This window comes from Caloenas nicobarica, chromosome 4 (assembly GCF_036013445.1).
Source record: "Caloenas nicobarica isolate bCalNic1 chromosome 4, bCalNic1.hap1, whole genome shotgun sequence".
Lineage (NCBI taxonomy): Eukaryota > Metazoa > Chordata > Aves > Columbiformes > Columbidae > Caloenas > Caloenas nicobarica.
The window spans coordinates 7,332,395-7,349,440 of record NC_088248.1 but is presented as its reverse complement, the minus strand read 5'-3'; the positions used below and the strand labels follow the sequence as shown (position 1 = coordinate 7,349,440).

Sequence of the window (17,046 nt, the reverse complement as noted above, 5' to 3'; positions counted from 1 at the left end):
CACTTTGTACATTTTAACCTCATCCCCTTTCAGTAACTGAAGTTCAATGACCTTTATGATATTCCAAGCCTTTTCCAGTTTGATACTGCCTCCAGACTTTGTCATCAGAAAATGTCATAAGCACACACTTACGCTGTGCCAAAATTAGCTATGATCCCATCCACTATTTTTAGTCTCCAAACTAATCCTAGAGAATTCTGCTGGTAACTTTCCTCCAAACATACACTTCCCCTTTTAATGCAACAGGTTGAATCTTTGTGGTTTTGCCCTGGTAGTGAAGATAATACCATCCGTCCAGCACCAAGGAATTTGTGTATTTCTCTGTTATTTTGATCTGATTCCAGTTCATTTCCTATCTCTTCTTATTTTCTCTCACAGCGAAGCCTTCTTCCCATTGTGGGCTAATTTTTGATGGGCTAATGTATAAATGGTTTAATAAGGTACGTCAAAATTAGGCTTATTGTAACTAGAAAAAGTAGTTGTTTTGGTTTTATCTGAAAAAAGGCCACTAGGTAGATCTCATATACTCTGCTTTGCATAAAATGTTTTTTTATTCTTCACTGTGTTTCGAATTCCATTTACTCGGATATGTTAATCGTTCTTTCCTATGCTGTGTGTTTTAGAACTTCGCGTACTATTTACGTCAGTTTAATAGGGTTGTAGTTTACTTGGTTACTTCTTCTCTTCCCATACTCCATTTGCTACTCTTCAGTAATATGATACGATACTTGCCTCATTCACTTAATGAACTAACCCTCTGCTTTCCAGTTCACCATTTAAGGCAAAGTAACATTTTTTAAAAAAATTTTCGTCATTTCAAAAATAAGCTTGGTAAGGAGTACTGTGCTAGCAGGAGCAGAACTGAGGTGCCTAACACAACAATTATACAAGACTCATTTGACTGTCTGCCTAATGGTCAGAAAATCCACAGGGGTTGTATCTAAACTGGGGAATAAAAGGAGGAGCCTCACTGTAACTATATCTCATTTAAGTTAGTTGCCGAAATGCTGGTTTTTCCTTGCCTTTGTTATTAGAGGTCACTGTGATTTACCATAACAATCACTAATCAGTTTGATCTGAATCATTCTTCTCTGTCGTATGCTATGTTCTTAAAAAGCGATACTTTTTTTCAGTTGTTTATATTATCTTGATCTTTTCAGATATATTTCCTAATTAACACATTATGTTTTTTCCTGTGTTTACACCAAATAGGAAAGATGCATCGACTGCATAGTATTCTGACTGACCGGCATTCTGGAGAATGTTATCCAAATTTGCAAAGGGCACAAAACAAAGATCAGGATAATTCTCATAAGGAATGGTACAAATCCTACTGTATAACAGGTATTTGAAATTGAATTTTTCCATGTGGCAGAGCACTGCAGAGCTGGAATCTCTACGGCATCTGAAACTGTCATCCTTATATCCTTTATTTTAATGTGAAAAATAAAACTTGATGTTTAGATCCTTACAACATCCATCTCAAACATACTTAAAAAATACCATTCCGGGATGAAAAAGTAATTTAATTGTTTGCCCTCTGCTGTAGAAAGGGATCATGAGGGAGAATTGCCAAAATTTCAAGAAGGAAGCTGAACTCCTGCTCCTTGCATAGGGAACTGGAATTTTCTTTGCAATATCTGCTGTAAATGAAGCCATTTAGCATCCCCAGTAACGACTCCAGAGAAATCTGATTTTTGCTTAGTAAAGAAACACTTGAAGTTAGAATTTCTGTACAGCATGGGCTTAAAGTTTGGAAATATGGAAGGCCTTAATATTTCCCACTAAGTTCTGACTCTCCCATATTTGTCTGCCTTACTCTCTTAACACTTGTAGTACAAAGCCTTGTTGGTCACAAATACTTCAGAGATGTTTCTCCTGAAACCAGAGCATCTGAAAAGAAAGCTCGCCTGGTATGAATCCTTTCCTTTTTTATCAGTGGTGTTCAAGGAGATGCAGTAGCTTATTTGACATCTTCGAAAATAATGTCTCCTTGTTGTGGTTTTTTTTTTTGGTTAAAGTCCTCCTGAAATATAAATGGGCGGCCAACGTGTACCACGGCTGCTATTTCAGGGACATGCCAATTAAGATGGAGGAATGCCTCTGCTTTCGTAGGCATCAGAGAGATTGATCAAAAAGGGCCAGAAGCCTGTGGGTTTCCTTATTGCCAAAGAGTGCACTTTGCTTCAAAGGTTTTTTTAAATCCACAATGAATTAAGGGCTTCAAATATGAGCTCTGCAGTGAGAGATTACAGATGCTGAAGAGAGGCCTGTCTTGTCTAGATATGTCACGAGGGTTGCTAAATGTTAGGTTTACAACACAGCCTTTCAAGCCAGTGGCCCCAAAATTGCCATCTTTGACGGACAGGGTGAGGCTGAAGTGGGGAGCAAAGGAAATTACCCAAACCTGCCAAGTTATATAGATTTTGACAACCATGAGTCTGGAGGAGTGTGCCTGAATTACGTTGTATGGGGACTGTCGATCCTTGAGTCAGAAGAGGCATCACTGTGTCATCTCAGAACAAGATGGTTGCTCTTCTTGGTTTTTTGAGCTGCAAATCTTCGCAGTGTGAAGCAATGAAAAACCACCTGCTGGATCTCAATTACATTTTTCTGAGTAAATAACATGAAAAGCTTGCATTGTTTAAAGTGAAGGGGAAAGTCTGTGAGAAGTTTGTGTTCTACGTGTCAAACAAATTGTTCTTCTGCATGAAAGATTTGGCAGCAAACATTGTACCTTGAGCCTTCTCGTGACATAGTATCTGTAGAGAAGAAACGACTCATTTTACAGTTTGGTTTAATATAAAAGTTCAGGCTGTACACTTCCCTGATATACACAGACATAGAGATTGTTTAATAGACAAGTTTGTGAGTTGTTTTCTTGGCTTTCTCTTTTTCTCTTCTTTTCTTCTGTTTTTGACAAATTATCCCATCCCTCCTTAGTTATATCTCTGGGAAATTTCCCAAGAAATGTACAAAATTCCCCAAGAAAAATGTGTTCTCTGAGCTAAAAAAGAAACTTTAAACTGTACTTCTACAATTCCAGATTACATGGGAAGATGATGAAGGACATAATCATATGTCAGATCAGAATATAATTTTATGGGCTGCTGTGTAAATATACACAGAGCGGTTCTTGATGTGGTTTCCCACAATAGTTGCTCTAGGCTTTCATCTGGTGCAATTTTCACTGAGTGTCATAATGACAGGTTCCACAAAGCCCCTCGCGTTCATTTTTAGCTCTACCAAACCAAAACAGGAAAAATCAGGAGAGAACAGCCAGTAGCTAAAATCAGACTCAGAAACAAGAACTTCTGCTGGTAAATCCTGTCTCCACACACTGGGGACTGGTCACTATAACTCCGATGAAAAACTGTACGTATAGCCAAATATTTAGGATGCAAGTAAAGGGAGATGGTTCCAGGCACGTGAGGCAGGGTGAATGTGAGTGGCAGCAAGAAATGAGGTAATTTTATGGTACAGGTCAGTTTAACCAGATCAAAGGGATTCAGCACAAAGGCTCAGGATCACATGGAGCCACATCCACAGCAGGTAGTCGGCTGTTCACGTGCAGCTTTGAAACCATGTTCTGGATGAAGTCAAGTAACAACTTTATCGAGCTAAGGGACTAAAATCAATGTGAATTGAAGCAAAGTCTAATGAGTTTGCTGTGAAAATACTATCCCTAAATCAAAGAAGGTGGTCTATAGGATAAAGAAAAATTTAATAAGCAAAATTAAAATGATTCACTTAGAAGGAATTTAAATTCCATCTCGGTCTGAGCTGTATTTTTGGTTGATTTGGGGATTTTAATGTCATAAATAGTAACATAAACAAGAAATAACTGTATTTCCTGTCATGACACTTTCTCTGATCATTGATAACCTTCTCCGCACCCACAAAAAAAGAAAAAGAGTTGGTTGAAGTATGGATAAAATAGTCCTTTGGCAATATTCCACCTTTTTTTACTAACAAGACCATGCTCATCACTCTGCTCCACAACGAGAGGGAGTTTAAAGCTGCCTTACCTGAAGCAAGTCAGTGTAATTATTTTGGTAAATTATTGAAGTCAGAGCTCTATGTAGAAGCATTTTGGTTTAGAACCTAACCAACTAATCCTCATGCTTCTTTCCCTCTATACCGTAGATTGACTTTAGGTAGCACTCTGTTGATTGACCGCCAATTGAGGTATATAGATCGGGTTTACATGTGGTAAGTTAAACTTAGATGTAACCATTCTTCTAGTCAAAACAACCATGGTGTTTATTACTCTAAATCATCAGTGAATATGTAAACACTGGAAGTATTGCAATGATGTTTATGGAGCACTGAGATCTGTCTCTAAAATTTACTTGGGAAGAACAATTTCCTTGAAAGGATCACTCTTGTATATGAATGCCTGCATTTCAAGTAATTTTATCTTGATCATCTGCTTTAATTTCCAGACTAACAGAAGACTGAAATAGGAGGCTTTGTATAAAGGAAAATTTGGATATGAATACAGTGATGATTCTGACAGAGGTACACCTTGCTTTACAAATTCAAAGCTTTCTTTGTTTTCTACCTTATTTAATTTCTTCCGTTCTGCTTCTTTGTCCTTCCTATTCAAATGTTCCTTTTTTTTTCCTTTTTTTTTTTTTTCAGATTACTGTGAGCTTTATTTTTCATTCCCTTGTAACATTTTGAAAGATGATTCCATGCACAGTTTTCTAGAGAACAAAAGCACATTGTTGAAACATTCCCTTTCCTGAGTGGCTGTATTTTATATCATTACATTCCAACTCCGAGTAACAATGCTAATAGGAAAAATTATTCATCCCAATAATAAATCACCTAAGATTTCTCTAATTACTAGTAGGCATACTGTTGAACATTACTTGAGTCCTTTGTGTGAATTAACATGTAAGTGAATACATATTAAACCATGGATTTTAAAGGCCATATACAGGCACCACTTTTATAAAGATTTAGAAATACCAAACAAACTGCAGCCACATCCGTCATGACCAAATGAAACACAATGTGAGTTAATGCTGCCACAAACCAGGTCAGTCTGCCCGTTGGACATTTCCCAGATTGTGCTGGTTGCTCCCAGCCCACTGGGCCTGGTCTGTGTTGAACTTCTGGAGTCTGAAGAGACTCCAGGTGCTCCATTTGTGTTTGTATTGTGAGGTGCAAACTTTAATGCTTCCTTCTGAAACTGCACATCCAGTTCAACAAACTGCCTCCTGTGCCTGTTGTTGGATCTTCAGGCTCTTTGTTGCTTAAGCGCACTTTCAAGAAGAATTTGATGTGCATGGACATTTTGGGCTATGTTTTAGTTCTTTGGGCATGCCTAGATGTGAAAGCAAAGACTTAGTGAGCAGCAAAAAAAGAAAATAAGATCTATCTTTGCTTACAAGGTAGCAGATTTATTGCTTAGAAAATGATATCTAAATGCATTGTGCTTTTTTTATTTCAAGTCACTGGAAGTCTATCTGTTCAATGTGACAGGACTTCTTCCTGCAATTGTTCTACTTACTTTGGGTGAAAATCCCTATGTAGGTTTGTTCTTCTTATTTTTTTAAGATCTCGGCCCCTCTTCCATAAGACTTCCTTATTGTTGTCATCACTTTATGCAACCAGGTGATCTGTAGCTTAAATGCCCCATCGTTTTCTCCTGCTGCAGACCAGAAAGTGTGTGTTGTAATACAAGCATCTCCTTGTCCAAAATATAACAGCCAAAATGTTATGACCTTATGCCAATTTCCATTGGAATTCTGCTTCAAAATGCAGGTAAAAAAATGACAAATGGGCTTACAATCAGTGTTTTAGGTCTGAGATAAACACAGTTCGTAATCAGATTACTCAGATCGTTATGATAGTTACATGAGTACAAATGTGTTCCACATGGACACAGTATATTCATGACAATGTTTAACAGTCATCGGATTTATCTGATTGGATTCTATATTAAATGAACCATTTGATATTGAGGAGAACACCTGATCTGATTAGAAGAGTTTATGGCAGAAAAGATATTACAACAGAGAAAGATTGATGATAAGGACACATGCTTACAGTGCTTATGAAGTCATGATTCATGCTGAGACCTTTTATAGGCTGACATTTCGGCAAAACTTTCCCATCAGATATATAGCTCCTCTCCCAGTTTCTTTGCTTCCCTTTCTCTCTCTGGTCTTCATATGATGATGAAAGGAGCTCTTTTTATTCTTCTCCTGCCTCAACATGTCCTGTTCTCAAGGCTTCCAATGCACCATACTTGGGGCTATGTTTTTCAAGATTTCTTCCCCCAGTTCAAAATTAAAGCTTTGCTGGACAGGTACCAGCCTGGAAACATCATCTGCTGTCACTGAATGGAATGTCAGATTCTGGATGCAATCCCATTTGGTCTGCTCACTGAAGAGTTTGCCCAAGAGATTGCATGGTCTTTTTCAGACAGTAACAATAATTCCAGACCTTTTTCCAGGGGACACCCTTGCGATCTTGTTTAGCTCTTTGTTTAGGGACCTCTAGTGACTCAAAAGATTACTCCAATGAGATTGCAAACATGAAAAGGTTTGAAAGGTCTGTGTTTCAGACACTTTATAAAACTCTCTCTCCCATCTTTTACATTGTTTGTAGTCAAAAGAGAGAATTTTTGAGGAGACAGAGAGGAGTCGAGGTGACTAGATAAATGGGTCTGACCAAAACTGACTGTGCCCGCAGGAAAGAACAGTTGAACTGCCTGCATTTTTTTGGTTGTTTTTTTTCCTATTTTAATTTTGCCGGTGCGTTTGTCAGCATAGCGAAGAGTATTGTTCTCAGACATCCAAAGGAATAAAAGGAAAAAAATTATGACTAGCATTTAGAGATTCATCCTGTTAGCTACTGGGCTGAAAGCCTCTTAAAAGGGCTAAAACCTTCAGCTCCTTTTGATTTGATTAAGTGCACTAATCATCAGTTCTAACTTAGGTCAGCGAGACATGCGGTTGCAAACACTTTGCAGACTGTTCTCTGTATCACTTTGGCCAAGGCCACAGTAAAGTCGGGCTGAGACGAGCATCTGTGTGCGACACTGAGGTGAGAAATTGCTTCTTAGGAACCAAGGTAGCTGCTAGTTAACTAACTGTCGTGGTTTGATTGCGGGGTGACAATAAACCATGGCAGATGTATTGTTAACCCCCTCTCCCCCACTTCCCTCTTCAGCCCCTCCCTCTCCCCCCTTCCCACTAAGGACAGGCGATTGGGAGGGAAAGAAGGACAAAGAGAAGAGAGTTGGAAAAATCAAAAATGTTTTACTAATGCTACTAATAGAAATAGAGAAAATAATACAAAATATACAAAACCAATCTTGAAAGTCCCGGCAACTGCTCCGGCAGATGTGGGGCTGGCACCCGAAGTCCCGGACTGGACTCTGCAGCCAACCGGAGCTGGATCCAGTCTGTCACTGGGCCTCAGTTCGCAGGGACAACTCGCAAGGTCCTCTCCCAATGTCGGCCATAAGGAAAAGGGACGAGATCCTCGTGATCCCCCACTTTTATATGAAGTATGATGTGAATGGGATGGAATACTTTAGTTGGTCAGTTTTTTGGTCACCTGTTCACTGGTCTCGCGAGATGTGCATCCATCCTTATCAATGACCTTGCATTCCATTGCTATGTCTACCAAAACATGTATCTAGCTTCCAGGAAAACTGCAGTTATTTAGAAGGCTTTAGCTGACAGGGAAATTCACTAAAAGAGAAACTTGTTTTTAACAAAACCAGGACACTAACCCACCAACCGACTTCTGCTGCTGCCACCTTTAACCACAAGAGGGGACACAGGAAGTGTCCCCGGGGTGTGAACTATCAGCAAGACAGCTTGCCACAGCTCTGCTCATTACTTTAGTTGTTAATGCATCCCATGAGGGACTGAGCAGTTATTCTGGTAAAATATGAATTCTAAGTTCCTTAGAGATGTCTTGGAGAAAATCTTTCAGTTAAAGCTGCATCAGACTTACATATTTGGCAAATAATCCCATATCTTTAAACTTTAGGAAGATGTCTGTATTTTGATTAAATATTTTAGATTAGAGTTTTCCTTGTTCTTGAGTTGCTGAATTTAAGCACCTTATGAACTGAACCAGAAATGTGTTTTGAGTCTCTGTTAGCTTTGGCCACCAAAACACATTTTATAATTCTGTATTAGTAAATGCCACCATGGTAGAATAACTTTACCTAATGTATTTGACACGTATATGACATAGTAATATTTAGGGTGTATAAAAAGTCTTTGGTTTCAAAGCAATTTCCTCAATTTAAGTAGCTACAGTAAAAAAATGATTACTCATATTCTATCTTTTAGTATGCATGTGTACAACACTTGTAACACTTTCATATAGTGTTTTTTCCATGTTTCAAGTGGTCATGGGCAACATTCTATTTATGAATTATCTTGGAACTTGCTAGTTCCATTTAGAAAAAAATGGAGCTTGAAATTATGTGTATTTGCCAAAACTGCCAAAACCAACTAAAATAAGTTCTCTGAGGATTTCTTTAGAATAAATAATTCCTGAGGTAAACATCAGCTAAATTCTCAAAATGTGCCGTGATTGCATTGGCAAACAGTCAGGCTGCTACAGTTGCTTCCAACAGGTGGGTATGCTTGTGATACAGCCCTCTATTTAGCAGTCTTTTCAAGATGAGATACGTATTCTTCTCCTAAACATGTTATTCTTAGGAGGTAGATTTGCACATTGAGAGCAATGAATTATTGAAAAGCACTCTAATGCTTCACTTTCCATTTGCAACAAATCAAATGATGGAAGAAGAAATTGTATTACAAATATTTCTGAGAAAGGGCTTTCCTCATGAAAGAAAAATTGTTTGTATTCTAATGACAAAAACTATTATTAAGCTAAATGATGTATGTAGTGAGTAGCAAAGAAAGTGGTAGAACACTGGTAGCTGGTGAGAAAGCAATTCAATAGCACAGCGACATTAGAAATTACTTTACAAATCTTTATGTACAATAGATTTACTTTAGTTGAAAACCATCTACTCTTGGAAGGAACTTCTCTTTGAACAGTTGTGATTTGGCAAAAACAGTCCTAGGAACGTTACGTCCTGGGATTGTTGATGTGTGAAAGTCCTCTGGATGTCCTCATCCCTAAAAAACCAAACTGTCGGCTCAGATTAACTTTCTTTCTCAGCTTGTCTCTCCTACTAGGATCATAGCTAAGAAGAGCTGGTCCCTCTTTGGCTGTAGGGTAAGAACTGTTGCATATCTCTTCTTCATCTTTTGCTCACCTGATAGGAGCTGTAAGTGCTCATCTCTCTCCCAGTTTTCTTCTCTAAGCACCTTCCTATCTTCCTGCCAGATAACCTTAGTCTCTTCCATTCCTAATCCCAGAGATCTCACTAGGTTTAGCTTATTTACAGGTTTGCCACAAGTTTGTTTTGTTTTGTTTTGTTTTTCCCATGTAATGTCACATCCAGAGATGTGGAAAAAGAAAGAAAAAGAACAGTTGTTTTCTTCAGACGTTGAATAAAGACTTTAACAGGAATAGATAAAACACCTTTAAAGTTACCCTGTCTTCAGCTTCACTAGATGTGTCTCTGTCTACAGTTTCTCCATCTTGCTCTTGATGTTTAAATAAACAATATACCCGTCCTTCCTTGTATCTGCCAAAGACAGGGTGAAATTATGTAGTCCCTAAATTTAAACCAGACAAAGTTATATGGAAAATAGGCATCTGTCATATAGATAAACATTTTTGAATGCTGGAATTAGGACCAGAATTTTAAGGGTGTTAATTACCTAAAGACACAGAGAAGCATGCAACAAAGTATTGAGGTTTCTAGGTGTATGTCTGGCTCCCAGTCATGTTAACTGGCACTCCTGAAAATGTAAGCAGTTACCTAGGGCTACCTACAGTCACCGTGTACTTATAGAGTGCACCCACAGTCAATTATCTTCAGAAATCTAGTACTTAGCTCTCTTGTAAGGTTAACTGTGTTGTTAATGACAAAGAACAAAATAAAACAAATAAACCCCAAAACAGAAAATCACCAAACTGAAAGTCTGAATTATTTCTTATTCATCGAATGACCTCTAGTGGTCTTCACAGCTTTTACAGCAGTTGAAATGCCAGGTCTCGGAGCATTCTAGAGATGAGGATCAACTTTCCCAAAACTGTGCACTATGCACTTTTGCTCTACCCCTGTCACTATTAAAATAATATTTTATTTCACTTTACAAAGTGAACGCCCTGTGAACTTTGCGGGAGTTTTAAGCCAGAGTTCTAGTACCTGCACTGCCCCTGGCTGGCTGTGTTTTCTAGCCAGTACCTCCCTTGATCTACCTCCCTTGAACTTTGTCAGACACAGCCTTCCATGGGCCAACACAGCGTTGCTGCGTACCCTGCCACCTTGTATGACACCTGTTCAGCTTCTCGTAACATCAGTGTATTACCTGGAACCGGCCACCAACCATCATCTCTCACTGCTGGCCAAAATGGACCACTTCGTTCTGCACACTGACGGCACACTGAGTGAGTTTATCTGTCTAAAGAGCAAGCTCAGCAGATGGAATTCTTGCAACATAATTGGGAAGAGAGCTCTAATCCTCAGTATTGTGGGACATGAAAAGAAATCTGAGTTGAACGTTCAGCAGTATGTCAGGAAACAAATGGTATTCTCATCATGCAGGGTTTTTATTAGCATTTCTGCTGATCTTTCTGGGGCTTCTTTAAATAGCCGGGCCAGATTGTTCTGCTGGACATACGTATCAGTCAAAACATTAAAGAATTTATTAAAAGCTTTTGCTAAAGACAGAGAATGGGTTCCCAAAAGTATCTCCCCTAATCCCATCTTTCTCAAATACGGGAGTTATACAGGACTTCCTGCACTTGTGTATTTTGCATGTAGATGAACATATCTTGTCTGCAATCCAAGTTGCATTACAGGTATCCACGTATTAGTTTTGTTGATCTCCAGTGGCTTTTGGTGGTCATCTTTTCCACTGCACAAACCTTGTGACAGAAAAAAAAATCTCACCTCCAACAGGAGGCCACTGAATAACAAATTTACGGTTAGGAGCTGTTAGAGATTGCTTCATGGTCCTACTTCCACTGTCGAAAAACTTTCAAGTAGAGCTTGAACACAATGCTTGATCAGTTTAAAAGGCATTCTGAAGTTCTCACTTAACAGAATGGTCTCAAAAGAAGAATGATTTTTGTGAGAAATAAAGTTTGGAAACAATCCTGACAGAACAGTGATGAGCCTTTTCTATGTAGGCAGCATCATCTACATTGAAGATGAAGTCTTTCTCAAAAAAGAAAACAACAACAACGAAAACCTGCAGACAGTCTGCATGACTACTGGAGTTACACCACTCTGGGTATTTTTCGATTAAAAAATATTGAAGGCATGCATCTTTACGTGATCATGACGTCATCAGAATTTGATCAGAATGCTTGCCAGAGAAGCAATTCCAGTATTAAAGGAATTTGTACCCCAATTTCTGGTTTTATTGAAAGTGGCTACAGTAGGTGGATTCTAGAGAATGCTTCAATAATACTGTTTCTCTTCCTAGAAATAAGAAAACATGCACCTTAAAGATAATATTTATAGATAAGGCATTTCTAGGTTTGCATATCAGTCACATAGAAGTAAATGGTCAGTCTTTAATGACAGAATTCTTTGTAGTCAGGTCTAATTCACAGATTCCTTTTATGTTATAATTGATGTCTGGAAGCTACTCAAAATAGCCTTGTCTATTTTTGAACACGCTAAAGTTTGATTTAGCTCTGTTGTTTCAACTGACATCTTGGGATAGATTGCCTGGTCAAACACTATATTAAAAAGTAAATATCAGTAATATTTTTTTAATATTATGATTATTTTTTCTTTAAAAAGCTGATTTTTCCCATGTGAATTTGTACATTTCTTTGGCCCATAACCTAAGAAGAAATCTTCTTATCTTTTTCCTAATGTGGTCAGTAGCTCAGATTTTACTGGAGATTGAAACTGTACGGTACTATGTATTTGTCTGTTTGATAACATTAAATAATGCACATTGGGACTCTTACTATAGGTTTGGGATTGTTTGGTATTGGTATAACCGGCTGTGCAGAAGCTAACTCAGTAGAGAATTATTTTCTATGGCATTATCCCTCTGTCGAATTGAAAGGATTTCCTTGAGTTGGTCTAGTCATAATTTCCATATTTAGAATTTGCTCTGGGCTGTCAGTCCTTCTTCAGTGGTATTATGTGAGTATAAGCTGCTGTGTCTAGAGCTTTGTCTGTGCTCAAAGCTTGTTTCTATCAACCTTCAAATCAGAATCCAACATGGTTTCTTTAACTAGTCTCCTGCTGACGCACAGAAAGTGACCTTACAACCTGTAAGATTGTAAAGCAGGTATGTTTATTTCAGCGCCGGACACACGGGGAAATAATTTTCACCAAAGACGTGTGCGAATTTCCAGTAGCTGTGAGCTTAGTTAAATACTGTAAAGTGTTACATATTCATGAAAGCTCTAGGAACGCCTATACATATTCATAACCTGTCCCCGAGAAGGCGGTTCTTATTACAATGAGTTCCGGGAAATCATTTCCATAGTCTCCACCTTTGGCGCCTCTTGGTTGCACCTGCACAGTGATCGTGGACCGGGGTCATCTTCTCTGTACACGTTCACCTCTGGCCTGGTGTGATGAGTTGGCTGGGACTCAGACTGCCGAGTTGGTTAGAACTGGCGTATCTCCTGCCCTGTGTCCAAGTTTTGGTTATCTCATTCACCCAAGGATGCACCAAGGATGCACCCAAGATTTTGTCTCCCTGCAAGGCCTGTAAAGTCGTCAATAAACTTTTCTTTCTCTTACACAAGGCTAAGCAAAGCTAGGCAATTGTAATGTGGGTTAAGGGTTCTAAGCATTGTGGGTTAAGGGTTTGCTCTCTAAGTGTTAGCTCCTTAAGCGTTAGTTCTTTAAGTATTGATTAGTCAAGTGTTAATTAGTTAATTCCTTGTATCACCGCTGCCTGTGAAGATTTTAGTAATTCCTTTTTAACAAGTCCCTCCATTTTTATGTAATTTCCCTTTTTTGAAATTAAGCACAACCGTGGTGGATGTTTGGGGTTTGTTGCTCCTGCAAGAACGTTAAATCTATATATATTACGGTTGTTTTACAGAGTAGCTCTTTGACAGAAGTATTCAGCATCACAATCAACTCAAGAATACTAAATCCTAATGATATTATGTCATTCTCTTACCAGACTTTAACATTTACTACGGCATGTACATTTACACAGGCATACAGACAGCACATTAGCTCCATAGAGAAGGGCTGCAAGAGCACCTGCTGCCATGAGAACAGTTCTTGAGCTCAGGTTGGAAGCAGATTCAGAAATAACAGCAATTCATCAGAGATTGCTTATTGATTTGAATTTCACTAAGGAGTCCCACGGACATTTACTTTTGAAGTTCAGAAAGCACCTGGCTTGGGTATTGAAATCAATCCATCATGAAAGATTACAGGAAAGTGAACTGGAACTTACCCCTTAATAGCCATGTAGAACTTACATATAACCTTATAAAGAATTATAGGATGTTCATTTTCCCCAAATCTTTGTATAATTTAACATATATTTGCTTCCTATGGTCAAAGAATGCTCTTCTCATCTCTGTCTTTAATAGTTTAAGGAGGTTAAGATGTTAGAGAGGCAAAATGTATGGGCAGCTCTGGATGAATTTATATGTCACACTTCTGTACACCAAAAATACATTTGCATTTTCACTGAAACAGCATTGACAAGAACTGATGAAATATGACCTATGCTTGTGACATTAGCCTCTGTAAAATATGTAAATGTTGGTAACTGCCTGATATACCTCATCTGCGCACATGGATTTGCTATACAGTTAGTACTTTACTATATTATATGTGCATATGTATGTATATTTTAGAATGGTAGTGTAATCATAAAAGGTGATCTGGTTTAGGAATTGCTGTTCAGAAATTATTTTATTACCTCTAAGATTATGTCATCTATGTCTGACCACTGGTGTCTGTATTTGCAGTCACACTTCAGATTTCACTAGTATATGGCCCACTCATCCTTCTTTTTGCATTATTTTGTGGAAGAAATCATGCAGCTCCCTGCATTCAGTCAGTTTGGGCAGTATTACGCATACATCTTGATTAATAAACTGCATTTTCTTCTCTTGTCATTTTCCAAACTGTAAATGCCGTTGCTTAAAACTTGAGCTGTGCTCAAAGCCTCATTTTCTCAACCTTCAAATCAGAATCCAACACTGTTTCTTTAGAAGCTAGGTGGCAAAAAAAAGTCATGATAGAATGGAACTCCTTGCTGGCAAATAGCTGATCAAAGCAAAGCTCCTATGCAGACCATTTTAATAAATTCAGTGTGTCTTGCTCACAGTTAATGTGTGTGTATTACAGGGACGTGCCTGTAAGAAGTCACTTGCATAGTTATGTGGGCTGCCCGTGTTTTTTGATGTAATTTACAACTCTTGCAAACTACTGTCTTCCCACTATTGTCTCTCAGACTGCAGAATGAACAGCACCAATCTATATCAATACAGTTAGAATAAAGTAACGGTAGAGTTTTTAAAATAATGTGAAAGCAAATAATGTTTAGAGTTACTCTTAAGCCACATAAAACAATGTTGTGCAAAGCGCAGTTAACCAAGTGTGCCCTAAACACAATTAAAACAGTCAACAGGGGAAGCCCTCAACCCACTGGTCCACAGCACTATGCTGGTTCTCTTTCTGTGCTTGGGAGAACATTGTGTGAGAGATTTCGCTAATTAAAGTCCAGGCCCTGCCTCTGTCACTGTTTGTCATGGTCAGAATGTCCATATACAGCCAGGGACCATCTCTGGAACAGTTACTTGCAGGGCAGCATGCTGTACAACCTTGTCATTCAGTTTAAGTCTAAATAAATAACGGCAATTGTTGTATTTCTTAGTTATGTTGTATTAATTCTATCTGACCTTCAAATTGCCTGAGAGCATTTCTAATTATTTTTCCTGATTTCAGAGACGTCATCTACCTTGCATAAGGATTTTAATTTTCTAATCTGAATTTTGAAATATGCTTTAAAACCAACATGTTAGTATCTTTGGAAGGATGTATTTCTGATATAGCAGAAGTAAACATTCACCCACAGAGGTGAATTTTTCTTGTTAAACTGTCAGAGGACAATCTACAGATTGTAAATGGGCTACTATTTTTACAGTAAACTCAACTCATGTTAGTACAGCACCATTTCAAGATTAGCACTTAAGTGCTAAAGCGGTTTCTTAAGCTAATATAAAAGGACTAATATTTATACAGCAAATGTACCTCCTGTTAGTATGGCTTCACCTCCACCTTAAGATTAGCACCCAAGTGCTGAAGCTATCCTTTTCTGGAAGTAAGAATGCAAGAACTTCTGGTTCTAAATTCACATAAGGAACATTTCCTAGAATGCAGCACAGGATTAGCTTTGTTTGTTGGGGAAATCCTTGTAAGGCAGGAGATTTAATTGAAACAATCTTTGCCTTCCAAGTCACTCATGACTACATCACCGCTCTGCTGCTTCTCGGAGTTTCATCACCTCCAAACTAAAGCTTTGCAGAAAAGTGCCTTTTTGGTTTTTTCCCCTCTGTCTTTTTCAAAGACAGGGACAGTGTTCTGCTTTGGCCATGTCTTTAGCTTGCCCCGTCACAGAAAAATGAGACACCACTGCCCCCCCGCAGCTTAATCTGGTGGCCTGAGGAGCACAACAGCCACTGGAGATTCATAGAATCGTTTAGGTTGGAAAAGGCCTTTGTAAGGGAATGTAGCGCAAGATTGGCGAGGAGGTTAGTTAAATGTAAATACGCACCTGTCTGTATAAAAGGCACATACATCACGCTAATTGTTTTACTGACCTTGTGTGCTTGATGAGTAGAACCTCTGTGTTAGATAACATAGGCCTGTGAGAAACTCTGGGCACCTTATCACCATATCTGAGATTGGCGCTGCAGCCGCCTCCGTTTCCGAACGGGCGGGCCCGACTGTGCGGTCCAAACCTTCACACGCAAGAGACGACACCTCCGCAAGGGCGCCCGAGCGCACCGCTACAGCGCGGGAGGGAGCAAACCGGCGCCGCCGCCCGCCAGGGGCAGCAGCGGGCGGGCCCCGGCGGAAGCCGCTGCGTCCCGCGGCCGCCGCCTCCGCTGCCGCGCGTCACGGCGCAGGCGCGCGGCGGGGCTGCTGTCCCCCCCGCTCCCCTGGTCCCTCCCGCCGGCCGCGGCTCCTCCTTGCGCCACCTTTGGCCACGCCGCGGGCGGGGACGCGCACAGGGCGCAGCTCCCCGGCGGCAGCGGCTTTATCCGCGTCGGGCATCAGTGGGGAAGGCGCGTTCTTCTCCTGCTCTTCTTCCTCCTCCTCTCACTGCCCCCGCGGCCATGGAGCTGCCCGAGAGCCAGTGCAAGAAAGTCAAGCTGAGCAACAGGGCGCCGAGCTGGGTGAGGGGGCGGGCGGGGAGCGCTGCGCCTGTGGGCAGATGGGCGTGCGGGGGGGAGCAGAGAGGGAAGGGAGAAGCGGCCGAGCTCCGTGGTGATGTGGCAATGGGCGGGGGCCGGGCTGCGGGGGGTCCCTGCAGCGGGTGGCAGTTGCTGCGCGCGGGGCGGCGCGAGCCGAGACCGTTAACGGTCCGAGCGCGCGGGCTCCCTGAGGGGAGCGTCCCCGTGGAGCCCGGCGAGGGCGGCTCTGCAGCGGGCGGCTGCTCCCCGGACCGCAGCGCTGGCTCCAGTCGCTGCCCTCGGCAGGGCCGGGGCCGCCGGTAGGGAAGGGCAGAAAGCCCCTCCGGAGGGGACCGGGGGTCGGGGGGTTTCATCCCTGCCTCGTCCGTCGTGAGCGCGCAGCTTGTAGCGGTTTGGAGGAAGGAAGAATGCGATGTACAATGTGGTCATTCATAAGCCTGGGCTGGCCACAGACTGAGGTTCTTTGTATGGTGGGTGTTATGTGGAAAACCGTCGAGACAGGGCTTAAAAAAATCTAACCAAAGCCTTCATTCTTGTTCACAAAGACGGGGG

General features: G+C 40.5%; 1 protein-coding gene across 3 annotated transcripts in view; it reads left to right on the top strand.

Annotated features, from left to right (window-relative positions):
• The first annotated feature begins 242 nt into the window (after nt 1-242).
• Nucleotides 243-17,046, top strand: part of PAPSS1 (3'-phosphoadenosine 5'-phosphosulfate synthase 1) — a 55,611-nt gene continuing 38,807 nt past the window's right edge. The window contains exons 1-3 of one of the 3 annotated variants that reach the window (XM_065633535.1): nt 243-440; nt 1,213-1,344; nt 4,446-4,521. In XM_065633535.1, the coding sequence (XP_065489607.1) occupies nt 4,495-4,521 (27 nt within the window). In that variant the 5' untranslated portion in view covers nt 243-440; nt 1,213-1,344; nt 4,446-4,494. Of the gene's footprint in view, nt 441-1,212; nt 1,345-1,650; nt 1,914-4,445; nt 4,522-16,243; nt 16,477-17,046 lie in introns of those variants that run through there. The other 2 variants (XM_065633536.1, XM_065633534.1) reach the window with 2 other exon arrangements.